The sequence below is a fragment of the Myotis myotis genome, unplaced genomic scaffold (assembly GCF_014108235.1).
Source record: "Myotis myotis isolate mMyoMyo1 unplaced genomic scaffold, mMyoMyo1.p scaffold_m19_p_3, whole genome shotgun sequence".
Lineage (NCBI taxonomy): Eukaryota > Metazoa > Chordata > Mammalia > Chiroptera > Vespertilionidae > Myotis > Myotis myotis.
This window is the reverse complement of record NW_023416335.1, coordinates 199,815,329-199,829,673: the sequence shown is the minus strand read 5'-3', so window position 1 is coordinate 199,829,673 and position 14,345 is coordinate 199,815,329. Positions and strand designations below refer to the sequence as shown.

Genomic DNA, 14,345 nt, shown 5'->3' with positions numbered 1-14,345 from the left:
TATCCATTGAGATAATGTAACATCCATTCCACTAATTTCTTTAATCTACTTATAAGAGAGTAATTTTCAGTACATTTTTTTTTCCTAGTTTTAGGTACATGCTATTTATTTGTGGGCACACATGGAACTTTATATATTATTACAAAACCAATGTAAAAAAATTTCAGCACTTTTTGGACTGCCAATCCTAATCCCACCCTAATTTGCTGTCTCATGCATGTAGAAAGTGCTAGATCCTTGACATGCTTTGCTGTTTTAAGACATTCACCTTCCAGTGGGTTATTTGTGTACTTTTATGTATCCTGTAACTTTTTCTATAGTTGTATATCAAAGATCCTAGTATACAAGAACAAGTTAATGCTTCCCTGAGAGCTTTTCTAGAGGCCAAGAAGTCATTCTCATGTATTTACAATATTATCATCATTTTTATAAACTCCTCTTAATATTCTATTTGAACTACTTTATCTTTTCTTTTTTCATCATCTGAACACTGTTTAGACAGGGCTTGTTATTAGCATAATTTTACAGATGAAGAAACTATGAAGGCTAAATGATTAGCCCAAAGTAGTTCAGCTGAGAGAATCCTAACCCACATCTTCAGACTCAAAATTCTGTGTGTTCTGTTTTTAGGACTTTCCACCCTATATTTTTCAATGTTTTCCTGGGACACTTTTTGAACCACCTCTAAGGATTTATTTTTTAAAATTTTTTTTAGTTATTTGGTTTGTTGTGTGTCTATTCAACCAAATTTTGAGCTTCTTCATCTTTGAATCTCTGAGCCCTATTACCTGGCACTTGGTGGGTGCTCATTAAAAGGTACTGGATCTACAGGGTGACTGGTGACACCAGTGAATAACTGAAGCTTCTAAAGTTGAGATCTGACCTAGGAGTATTATTGAAAATATCACTGACCTTGACTTATTTCCCACCACATTATATACTTCTCTGTAGAATCTATGTATTCCAAGGTTTAACTAGATAAAAGAGTTCCTGGTGGTCTCCTCCCTGGAGGTTTCACAGAAATGAGTTGCTAAGCCATGGAAAACATTTTAACCAAGTGTGTTTAATTCTGTAGGAAACAAGCTATATTGAAAACAACTCCAATGAAAATGATGCCATATCACTGATTTTCTCACTCAAAGAAGAAGTTGGTGCACTGGCCAAAGTCTTGCGCTTATTTGAGGTAAGAGCATTATTCATTTCTGCCTGGGATAGTGGCATAGCTGACTTCTGCGTAATTTTCTAGTTGGATGCAGTGAACATAGGATAGAATCTGGCAGACTTGCTTTTCAGGTTAGGCTTTAGCATTAACCAACTGTGTGACTTTAATTAAGTTGTTCTTCTCTCTGAGCCTCAGTTTCTGTATTCATAGTCAGAATCATTCAGAATCCTGGTTGCACATCAAGGAAACCAGCCCTGGCCTTAACTTCTTTTTATTAAACTTTTCTTGAATTAATTACCATCTTCTCAATGTTTTTGCTTTTTTTATAATTTTTAAAATATATTTTATTGATTTTTTATAGAGAGTAAAGGAGAGAGAGAGTTAGAAACATCGATGAGAGAGAAACATCGATCAGCTGCCTCCTGCACACCCCCTACTGGGGATGTGCCCGCAACCAAGGTACATGCCCTTGACTGGAGTTGAACCTGGGACCCTTCAGTCCGCAGGCCGAAGCTCTACCCACTGAGCCAAACCAGTTAGGGCTCAATGTTTTTGCTTTTAACAGTAGCACTTGTTTGCCTTCAGGGTATACATTTCTCTCTGGCCCTGAGGATGGTTTCTTCAGGCAGGGAACCTTGGCTTAGTCATCTTATATCCTCTACACACCCACATTTTAATATGTTAAGTGATTCATTAAGAATGAAATTAAATTTAAATATAAGCAAAGGAAATCAGACTTTTCTTTTACTCTTTGCCCTGGATTTTAAGAAGGAATATTTTTGAACCAATTAAGTTTTACCCTGAGTTCTTTAATAAAATGAAATCTGGTGATTGAATACATATATAAATGGAGAAGAGACAAAACTCACATGGAGAAGAATTCCAAATAATTTAAGTAGATATTCTACTCAGAGACAAAAACCAACCCCTGCCCCTTCTTCAGTGTGGGTGGCACAGAGTGACTTTCTTCCATCGAAAATAATATGAGATGAGGGAAGAGTAACTTTCTGTGGAGAACCCAACAAGGAGTAGCTCAGCCAGGTGATCAAGGTCAAAATCAATGGTGACAAGTCATATTGATAATGATGAGAATGGCACTTTGCCTCTGCAGTCTTCCTCCCCCAAACCCATAACCACAGTCTAACCATGAGAAAAACATCTGACAAATTTTAGTTAAGGGACAATATATAAAATACCTGATCCATAACTCCTTAAAACTCAAGGTCATAAAAAACAAGAAATACCTGAGAAATTGTTATAGCCAAGAGGAACCTTAAGGGACATACTGACTATATGTAATATAGTGATCTGAATGGGATCCTAGAACAGAAAAAAGACATTAGATGTAAACTAAGGAAATCCAAATGCAGTAATATCTTTAGTTTATGACAATACACTAATATTGGTTTATTAATGTTTCACCACCAATATATGATGTTAACAATAGGGAAACTGGGTGTAGAGTATGTTGGGATTTTCAGTAGTATTCTCTCAGTTTTTCTGTCAATCTGAAATTTATCTAAGAATGGTTTATTAAAAAATTAAACTTGGCTATGCAAAAAGAGGGGTGGGATGGGTATTGAGTGTTTCCTTCCCATGTCCCACGTGGGTCAGGGTTCAGGAACTGGAAGCAGAGCCGCACACAAATGAAAATGAAAAGACAAGAGATAATTTGGGAATATTGGGGGACCAGGCGAGCAAGTCCAACTCAAGGGGAAGGACTTCCTCCCATGCTTAGACCTCACCAAGCTTTTATTGATCTGGGATGCACCCATAGCATAGCCCTTAGGCAGGCGACCCCCCAGTAACAGGCAGACTAGCCCATCAGCAAGGATTTACATAATAATAAATGGGGGAGTAGTTTCAGCTACCACTGTCTGGACAAACAGAGGTGGCGCCTAGCTCCGACCTTTGCTAGGGCTTCAAAGGCACCCAGCCTTGGGGGGGCGGAGGGGGGGTGTTCTCTGTCTACACTTATCAGATAGTGAAGGCAATAAACAGTTTCCCACAGATGGGAAATGTCGGTTCTCAAGCAATGTTGGAGAAGAGAGGCAGGGAACTTTCTGAATGACAAAAAGTTTATAAAAATAATGTATCTGTAAAATTCTCCTTTGTAATAATTTAGCCCTTGTATTATTCAGTCAATCAAATCAGCATTTTCCCCTTGAGAGGTCAAGCAGTAGAGTTAATAAATTAAATAATAGTAAATTAATAGGATGTTTTCAACTTAATAAATAAACCACAAGTAACTAAATTACCCAGACTGGATGAAATGTACCTAAGGTGTGTGTGTGTGTGTGTGTGTGTGTGTGTACTCTGGGTAAACTTTTTAAAATTAAATTCATTGGGTGACATCGGTTACTAACATTACATAAGCCTCAAATATGCTATTCCACAATACATCGTCTATACATTGCATTGTGTGCTCACCATTTGGGTGAACTTTTTAAAGCATTATCCCCAAATTTTAATTGCCCTGGTCAAGAAGTGATGTTATTAGACCCATTTGCAGAGGACGTCACAGAGGTTACTGTCCTGGGTGATTAGTAAAAGGGTTGGTGTTACTATGTATTGATTTTTCCCCCCAGATGTATTTCAGAAACTGCCCTAAACATTGTATAAGCCAGCATACCTTCTGCTTCTCCTTACCAGCTGGCAAAATGCAGAGTTAAGTTATAATTATTCAAAGTGCCAAGGCAAGGAGGGAAATCTCATTCTAGCGGGTGTGGAACCACATTAGGTGGTAAGCCAGGCTTGATTTGGTCCTCATTCAACTTGGTGAAGAAGGTATTACTCCATTTTATGAATGAGGAAACTGACATTCTGTGAGGCAACCACACAGCTAAGGTGTGGTAGAGATGGGGCTGAGCTGAGGTTCCAAGGCCCACAAGCTCTCTCTGAACTGCCAAACACAGCTCTCCCTGTACATCTGAAGCATCTATGGAGTTTTTCAAATGTGCAAATATTCTGGCCCCATCCTCCTATTCTCTGGGGGCAGGAGGATCTGTTACAGGTATTCTTTCTTTCTTTTTTTCCAAATTGAAAAATGTGTCAAAATACAAGAAAAATAATTGTCCATAATTCGACCATCTACAATAAACCACTGTCAGCATATGGACATATTCACTTTCATTTTTTCTCACGTATGATTATGGTTTCCAAAATTACAAATTGACATATTGTTCTTTAAAAATAAAGAACATTCAAGATATAGCTATAGTTCTTTCTATAGTCCCTCAATCGTGCCATCCTGCAAATGTCCAGGCCACAGCATTATTATTATAGTTTTTAAATATGTCTTTATTGATTTTTAGAGAGAGAGAAAGGGGAAGGGAAAGAGAGATAAAAACATTGATGAGAGAGGAACATCATCAATTGGCTGCCTCCTGCACTCCCCGCACTGGGGATTGAGCCTGCAACCCGGGCATGTGCCCTGACCAGGAATCGAATTGGTGACTTCTTGGTTCCTGGGTTGACACAACCACTGAGCCACAACGGCTGGGCTAGGCAACATTCTTATTAGTTTAGCATATTTCCTTCCAGTCCTTTAAAAAGCTTTACTGATATTGACAGGTACCATGCTTTGCACATTGCTCTGCAACCTCTTTGTGTCAGTTCAGTCGAGTGGTCAAGAGCGTGGACTCTGGGAGACGGTGCTGTGGCTTTGGGAGATCTGTTTGATTTTCCTGTGCTTCAGTTCCTTATCTGTAAAATGGGAATAGGATAGTGTCTGCTTTTAAGGGTAGTTGTGAGGATTAAATATTAATGCCTGTAAAACCCTCAGAGCAGTTACATATTAAGTGTTCAGTAAGAATTGCTATATAGTTTTTTTCTGAATGCAATGTTTTTGAGCTATAACCTTTAAGCTCTTAATATGTATTCCATGCGGTGGAAGCTTTCTTAGCCCCTATTCACCAGGAGCACATACGAGGCATCCTAGCTCCTCAAACAAAAAGTGAGGTCTGCAGGGGAGGGCAGACTTCTCCCAGCAGGGTGAGGTTTCATTCTCTTCCGGAGAGCCCATCTTTTCCTTAGATGATTAGCACCAAAGCCACCATCCCATGAAGAGATGATGTTGCCTGCCAATGGGCCTGTGGCTTTGTACACCTCAGCTAGTAACATCAGAATGCAACACAACGCGTTTGATGTTTATAACAGAGACACACAGGTGCTGTGTTTGCATGTGCTGGGTGGGTGTTGGGAGCAAAGAAGCAAATGTTTTAGTGAATTAGGGCCACAAGACTAGGAATATACCAAAACCTGTACCTGCTAACCTACCAATGCCCCATTGTCCTCAGGGATTTGTTCTGCCAATTCTTTATGATTTATTTTAAACATTTTCCCTAGCTCTCTATTTTTTCAGCCTCTACTACTTCATGTCCCATACCTTCTTAACAAAAAAAAAGGTCTCCTGCGAGACTTTACTGCAAGTGGTTAATGGGCTATAAAATTAGAAGCAGGCTCCTTGGGGAAGCTGCACAGAAGCAGTCTCTCCCCTCATTCCCCCCCCCACTAGCCCTCTGCTAATCACCACACTGTGTATTCCCTAGGGAGGGGAACAAGCAAATCAGCAGATATGCAGAGCTCTTAAGTGACGGGTATGCCCCATTAGCATCATGTAATTGATGGAGACACAGAGGCTCAGGCGAAGCAAGCTGCCCAGTGCTAGACACTGGGAGCTAAACATTGCTTCAGACTTCCCCCTCCTTTTTCACAGTAGACTGGTCTTTTGGAAACAAATGGGAAAGGCACAATCTATGTTTGTCACATTCACTTCCCACACTATATCTACCTCTGCCCAGACGACCCACAATTTCCCCTCATCACATATTCAGAGGGCTCATACTCTCTCCTGTATGCATTCAGCTTATATATATGCATCTCTTGTTTCCAGACCCTATATAGGTGCTGTGGAGACTGGGATGAGCCAGACAGACATTCTCTGTCGCTATAGACCTTGGAAGAGGTTGGGGTTCCACAAGCTTCCTTAACCCAGACTTGAGATAGAGTTGGTCAGGGGAGGCTTCTTGCAGGCATAATGTTTAAGCTGAAACATGAAGCGGGGTGGGCCAGGGGAGAGGCAGAGGGAAGTAAATTCCAAAACAAAGAAACAAATGACTTGAAGTAAGAGAATAAACAGGGGATCTGGTCATGAAATCCTCAAATCCTTGGCCCTTTGCCCACCTCATATTCCTGGGGACAAAGGCTGGGTGGCAGGAGGCATCCAGACAGGCAATGTTTATTACTCTACAGTTTGGACTTTGAGGCCTGCCCGTGACCCCTGGGCCTGGTGAGCTGGACAGGATCTAGAGTAAATCACGAGGGTTGCTTTAACCCCACCCTGACCTTAGATCCAGGGCAGTTGTGAACAGGAAAATGCTTATGGGAAACATTTCTTCTTTAATAAAAATAAGAACTTTGAGTCCCACTGGAGGAGAAAAGTTTTTAGAATCCAGATGACATTTTCATTTTATTTAAATCCCCAAATATAGGCAATGATATAAAGAACACCCATGTAACTCACTTCCTGCCTAAGAAATAAAACATTGTATGAATGACTAATGTCCTTGGGTACCCCTTCCTCCTGCACTCCCTCCTGAGAGGTAGCTGTGAATCGGAATTTTATGCATATGATTCCCAGGCATGTTTTATACTTTGTTCTATATAGATAAGCATTAGTGATGGATGGCATTGCTTTTGCAAGCTTTAATCTTCATAACATTGTAACTCTCCTGCAGCTCTCTTTGAGGAGAGGGTGGTGAGCATTGTTTTGGAGATTTGCTCACACAGTTCTTGCTCATTCCTTTCCCCTCTATCTATTCTTTTGTGTGGCTATATTTATCCACTTCCTGTTGATGGATACCTAGGTGGCTTCCATGGTTTGTCCACACAAATGGTGCTGCACTAAACATTTCGTGCAGGTCTGATGTCCTGTTTATTGAAGGGAAGAGCCTCAAATGGAAAACTGGTACTGTTTTTAGCTGCTGAACAGTTCAGAACTGGAAACACTTGAGAAATAGCAACAGAGGGCTTACTTTTCCCAGTTTAGTTATGAAGTTCGTTTAGACAGCGCTGTGGCCCATTGACAGCACACACATGATTGCTTTCCGGTGGCCTGGACTGGAACAGACCACGGTGCCTTTTTGATCAGATCACTCTGGTGGCAAGACAAGGTATAGAAAGAGGAATGTAAGAAAAAGAAAGGCCTTTTTCTCTAAAGCCTTGAGAAGATCCTGGATGAAGCTGCTACCCCAGCTCTCCCCAGGAAGGGGTCGCCTCCAAGTTAGGCACAACCCCAATTACATGGAGGGAAGAAACAATCTAACAAAAAGGGGGAAGACTCAGGGAAGAAAAGGCCAAAAGATTTCAAGGGACACTTCCAAAGGAAGCAAGAGTAGAATCCCAAAAGATAGCCTCTGGGGTGTGAATCTTGCTGAAAGTCCAGCACGAATCTGTTCAAGAGCTCTCCTCCAAGGCAGGGTGTGTGTGGAGTGGGGAGTGGGGGGAGTAATCTTGAACTCCCTCTAGAAATGAACTGTGTTTATATTTTCCTGAATGTTTTCGGTTTCCTGTTAATCCCAGTGGGTTGAATTTCTAGACTCTTGATCATTTGGGCCTGTTGTGGGCCTTCTCACAAGAGGAGACGAGTGAAATACGTAAGAAGACCTGCCTGCACCTCCATGCAATTTCTTCTCAATCTTTACAACTATCATTTCTCACCCCAAATATTGTCAGAGCCTCTGGATTGTTCCTGCCCTTGCCCCATTACAGCCTATTCATAAAACAGTTGCCAGAATGTTCCTTTTAAAACATGAGTCAAAGGATGTCTCCTCTTCCAGATTACCTCCCTTAGCTTCTTCCATCACTTGGAGTGAAAACCAAACATCAGGTAATGGCCAAAAATGCCATACGTGGTCTATTCCCTGTTACTTCTCTTCCTCATTTCCTAGCGCCCTCCCTCTTGCTCACTCTGCCCTAGTCAGCACTGGCCTCCTTGATGGCTCTCAGTCATATTGGACATTATCTTACCCCAGGCCTTTGCAGTTACTGTTCCCTCATGCCTTGCTCCCTCACTGACTTCAGGTCGATGCTATATCTCACCTATTTATTTTTTGAGGACTTCCTGACCACACTGTTTAAAATGGCACCTCCATTGCACCCGTGGGATAACTTATCTCTCTTTTCTGCTTTATTTTCCCCTATTTCATCTGAAGATGATTTTTAGTTATTTATGACAGTTATTATTTGTCTCTTCCTTCAAGAATATCAGCTTCAGAAGGGCAGGGATTCTTCCTGCTCTGTTCCCTGTTGTACCCCAATGTTTGGCCCATGGAAACTATTTGACTGGATGAGCTATTGGAAGTTTCCATCTGTTTGCTTGAGACCAATGACTTGGGACATTCTTTGTGAATGTCTTTTGATGTGACCTCTGAGATAGGCAGGGCGTAACTTCACTTGCGTGTACTCTAAGGCAGCAGCAGGTAGTGTGTCCAAGAAGTTCTTGCTTGCAGTCTGGTCTCCTCTGAAAACATGCTCAGCTCTTCCTTCTCTTTTTTGAAACATGTTCCAGGGAAAGGAGCTGAGGAAGGAGCTGAAACAGAGTGTGTTTTGATGTCCAGGGAAATGTGTATCTTACCACAATGAGACAGGCAGGATACAATGAGTTCTTACTGAATACCCATGAAGGCAGCCAACATAATACTTTCTCTCTTTCTAATTCTTACTAAGCTGTCAGGTAACATTATTATATTTATTTCAAATATGATCAAACAAAAGCTTGATGCATTTCATTCTAGTCTTTTGTTGGCCTGGGCATCATTTTTTAAAAAAAATTGTTAATTATCACATACCTATATCCATCATAAGTATTTTCCCAAGGGGTTGTCATTATAGCCTTATAAGAAATAAAGTGAATTTTTCATTATAAAAGCCAGAAACATTGTTTTAGAAAAGTTGAACTATGATAAAAATGAAAATAGAAAGAAGGAAACAAAATCACCTATAGGCCCATGATCTGGAGACCACCAGTATTCCCATGTCATGCAATGGCCACTGACACTTTATTTTATATAAGATGTTGTTGTGACTTGCTTTTTAATAGTTGTGTCATCTCTACTGAGTGATTACATTATAGTCTACCTACCCATTCCCCTATTGTGGGAATTTAGTTAGTTTACACACTTAGGTAAAGTATGTCCCCATAAGTGAAGTCTCTAGAATAGCACAAACTGAATTTGGGGTACAAATTGTTTTATGGCTCTTCCTAGAGGCAGTGCTGTTGCCAGGGGTGTGGTGTGGGTGGTGAGTACTAACAGCCTATGATCAGCCTTTCAGCCCTTCCTCCCCCTAAATGCCCCCCTCCCACCCCCACCTCTGTCCTCCTTAGTCAGCAGGTAAGCTTGCCAGAGGTGTGGCCTGTCCTGGCTCTTGGCATTGCTGTGTTCTCTGCTCTCCAAATGTCAGGGATTGGTTCTTTCTTCCTTTTGAAGTTTCAACTTACGTAAATAGTCAGTGGAACTCACCCACTCTCTTTCTTTCTGAGCCAAGAAGGATGACAGTATTCTTTTCTTTGTTTAGGAAGTTACCTCTGTTTGCTTAGAAAGCTTCAAAGCAACAGGTATCTCTCTGGCCTTCCCTCCTCCACCTTCTCTCTCTCTGGTCCATGTCCTCACATTGGGTAACCTGGGGTCACCACTGGGGCTGTACCCTCTGCAGCTGGTGCCCACAAAGAACCACTCCATCACCATGACTCTAAAGTTAGAAAAAATGGGCCCCTGTCTCCTACCTACCACTTTTGGCAAAACCCCTTCATCTCTGATTTCACTCTCTTCTTCTCCTTTAACCTTCTCAAAGGGTTGTGGGGACAATCACAGAAAATAATTCTAAAGTGTGAAGTGATATTCAAAGTGAAAAATGTATTCATATTATAATTACTCATGTTCTCTTTACCTGCTATTAACCATCAAGGGAAAAAAATACTAACTGAATGACAAAGTTGATTAATTTTGTGTTCTGAAGTTGTTGAGTTATTCAAGTTAAACATTATTTTTTCGGGTATATTCTGTCTATTTAAATGTTTGGGGTAACCCCAGTTATTTGCTTCTTTTTAAAAAACAATTTTATTGATTTCAGAGAGGAAGGTAGAGGGAGAGAGATAGAAACATCGATGATAAGAGAGAAACATAGATCAGCTACCTCCTGCATGCCTCCTACTGGGGATTGAGCCCGCAACTCAGGCATGTGCCCTGACTAAGAATTGAACTGTGACCTTATGGTTCATAGGTCGACACTCCACCACTGAGCCACACTGGCTGGGCTATTTTAATAAAGGGTAGAGGGTGCCCCTTGGTTGGCTTTATAATGAGCAGCACTCTCAATGAAATCACAGACTTTCTGAACAAGTAGCAGATAACTTGCCATGCATTAAAATTTCACACCAATTTAAGTCACTTTTTAATTACAAATTCATAATAGCGAAATCTCACCAGCTAAAGACAGTGAATTTGAGTAGGTATATCAAGCAATTACTATTTTTGTGGCATTTAATACAAGCAGCCTCTCCCCTTCTCAGAAAGCCTCATGTGTCCTGTCCTGTCCTGTCCTGTTAAGTACTGCATTATGTTTGTGTTTATCTCCCTATAACTTGAGTGGGAGCTTTTATAAAGAGAAGTACCTTTGTTTTGTTCACTGATATAGCCTAACCACCCAGAAGAGTCCTGGGTATTGGTAGACACTGCCTACACATTTGTTGTATATTTGAATAAACATGTGAGCAGTAATTATGCTAAATAATTTTTACTGAGCATTTACCATGTACCTGGCAGTGTACATGTATCATTTCATCGAATGTTCCCAATAAATATATGAAGCAGGTGTCACTTTTATCACCAAATTACAGATGTGGAAACTGAAGATTGGAAACATAAAGTAAATTGTTTCAGGTCTCATAGCCAATATAATTGAGAACTTGGATTTAAACCCAATTAGCTTGACTCCTATGGACCACGTTCAAGCAGAAAAATGTTGCTTCTGTATTATCTATTTATTGAGATATTATTATTGAGATTCCATGGGATTTCATTTGGGAAAGGGAGTTTTCCTATGTAAATATTTTTGGCAAACACTGTCCTAGACATTCGAACCAAATCAACATCTATAGTTGCAACTCTAGGCCTCGAGCAGATTTCCATGTGGTTAAATTCTGCAGTATTGGAACTATATCCTCACCTCTTGCCATTTGTTATTGGGTTTTGAAAAAAAAAAGAAAATAGACAACTTGTGAAACTTCAAGAACTTTCTTCTACTCTGATTTGGAAAATCCTATTCACCATCTGTCTGCATTTCCTTGTGTGGTGTGTTCTGCTCTGGTTTGGTGTGTTTGGTCTGCGTTCATGACAACTGTCCTCTTCACATGCCCAATTCTGTTTTCTAGGAGAATGAAATAAATCTGACCCACATTGAATCCAGACCTTCGCGCTTAAAGAAAGATGAGTATGAAATCTTCACCAGTCTGGACAAGAGCAGCATGCCTACTCTGGCCAACATCATTAGGATCTTGAAGCATGAAATTGGTGCCACTGTGCATGAGCTTTCCCGAGAGAAGAAGAAAGACACAGGTAAGAAAGAGAAGAATTTTGAAGCCCTCGTTACTCTATATTCTGTTTATAATCATATCTACACTGGAAGGCTATTGGGGGTTTAAGCGAGAGGATGTAGGCTAGGGATCTAGACGAGAGCCTAGCATATTTTGGACATTTAGTAAATGTTAGTTCTTTCCCCCCTTCCTCTGGAGAGCTATTTTTTATATTAATTGTTTTCTTTCTGCTGCTGAAATTTTTATATATTTTTCATTCTTGAGTTGGGTTGTCATGCTCTCCATCTCCTATCTCTAGAGGGAGGATGGTTAGGGTGTCGAGGGTGCTTTTTATGTAAACACAACTTCAAGACAAATTCCATGGTCATCTCCATTCCCACCAGAGGGCTGTCCCCACATCCTTGTCAAAGTATGTAGATTCTGTAGCTGGCAACTGCCTGCCCTTGTCCTAGGGCTTTCATTTCTTTATCTGTCTTTTTCTCTAGATTATGAGCTTCCTATAGGCGGAAGGAGTATTTTTTTAAAAAATATTTATATTCTGTGAATTTAGCCCAGTGCTTAGAACACAAGTGCTGAGCAAATATTTGGGAGTGAATGATTAAATCCAGGAGTTGTCAAGACTTGCCCTGTCTCCTTATTGACTTGTTGAAGTGCTGCCCATTGATGACCTCTGAACAAATAAGTCAACAAAGTAGGGCTATAAAGTTGGGCTTGAACAGACTTCAGTTCAAGTCCTACCTCTTCCACTTAAAGACTTTGAGACCCCTGGAAAGTCCCTTTCACTGCTCTGACCTCAATTTTTCAGGGGGTTTCTGTGAGGGTTAAATGAGATCATACATATACTGCCCATCTGGTGAATGATAGTATGTGGTTGTTGTTACCATTATGTGTATCCTAAAAGGAATACAGAGGAACAATGTGATTGTTTTCAGGATACAAAACATGTTCAGATAAACTATCCTATATAATAAAAGGGTAATAAGCAAATTGACCCTAATGGAGGAACGACTGGGAACAACTGGTTGCTATGATGCGCACTGACCACCAGGGGGCAGGCGATCAATGCAGGAACTGCCCCTGGGTAGTCATTGTGCTCCCACAGGGGGAGCTCCGCTCAGCCACAAGCTGGGCTGATGGCTGCAAGCGCAACAGTGGTGGTGGGAGCCTCTCCCACCTCCTCAGCAGCACTAAGTATGTTCAACTGATGGGGAGTGGGCCTAAGCCAGCAGGTGGAATCCCCTGAGGGGTCCCGGACTGCAAGAGGGTTCAGGCTTCGCTGAGGGACCCCCCCTCCCAAGTGCATGAATTTTCTTGCATTGGGCCTCTAGTGTTTAATAATGTTTTATTTTTTAGAGCAGGTTCATGCTTACAGGAAAATTGGGCAGGAAGTACAGAGAGTTCTCACATGTTCTCTTTCTCTCCCCCCCCCCCACCTCAGTTTCTCCTGTTATTAACATCTTGCATTAGTGTGCTAAATTTTTAATAATTGATGAGCTGTAGTGATACAATATTAATAACTGAAGTCCATAGTTTATGTTAGAGATCATGCTTTGTATTGTGCAGCTCTTTTGGTTTTGACAGATGCAGATAATGACATGGTGATCAACAATGGTGGATAGTGTCATGTATCCATCATTCCAGGTTCATGCAGTTGATTTAACTGCCGCCCCAAATACCCCATGCTCCACTGATTCTTCTCTACTTCTTCACTTGGTCCCTTTGGAAACAACTGATCTTTTACTGTCTCTGTGATGCTGACTTTTCTGGAATGGCATATAGTTGGAATCAGAGTATGTAGTGGTTTCTTTCACTTAGCAGCATATATTTAATTTCTTTATATCTGTTTGTGACTCAATGGCTCATTTCCTTTTAGTGCCGAATAATGTTCCATTGTATGGATGTACCATATTTGGTTTATCCATTCACCAGTCGAAGGACACTTTGGTTGCATCTGAGTTGTGATGATTATTAATAAAGCTGTTATAAACATTCATAGGCAGGTTTTTATGTGGACCCGAGTTCTCAGTTCATCTGGGTAAATACGCAGGAGTACAATTGCCGAGAAGAACTAGTTTTTCTAAATAGCTAAAAAAAAATTCTATTGTACAATCAAAAGATTTTTGTCAAAACACTGAAGAGTTTAAGTCAAGAGGATTTCGGGCCCTGTCACTGAAAATAGCATTTTAATAGGCAGAGATGCTTTAAAATGAAACAAGACCCGCCTCTTAGCACAGGCCATCGACACAGTTTCTATAAGATGCCTCCAAGGCGTTCCTAGGAGATCTCTACTCCTCTGCCCTCGTCCTCCTGTGGCTGTCACACAAGCAAGTCCATCCAGGGCTCTGCCCTTGCCGGGGGTGGTCATCGTGCTCATGGGCTCAGGTCACGGTGGGAGGGCACTTGGAATTCTTCCTCGGATCCACCCTGTCTGCCTGCCTCCCCCTTCCACCTTCCAAGCTGCCTCCCTGATGATCATCTCTTTTTGCTTTTCCGGCCACCTGCTCCCAACAGGAGTGCAGGCTCTCAGGACAAAGGCCCTGCTGGACCCGGGGCCAAGCTCTGCCTCTGCTTGGAGCAGGTGGAGGCCTG

General features: G+C 41.2%; 1 protein-coding gene across 1 annotated transcript in view; it reads left to right on the top strand.

Annotated features, from left to right (window-relative positions):
• Positions 1-14,345, top strand: part of PAH (phenylalanine hydroxylase) — a 54,593-nt gene that overhangs the window by 5,682 nt on the left and 34,566 nt on the right. The window contains exons 2-3 of the mRNA XM_036300787.1: positions 1,076-1,183; positions 11,595-11,778. Coding sequence (XP_036156680.1) covers positions 1,076-1,183; positions 11,595-11,778 — 292 coding nt within the window. The remainder of the gene's footprint in view (positions 1-1,075; positions 1,184-11,594; positions 11,779-14,345) is intronic.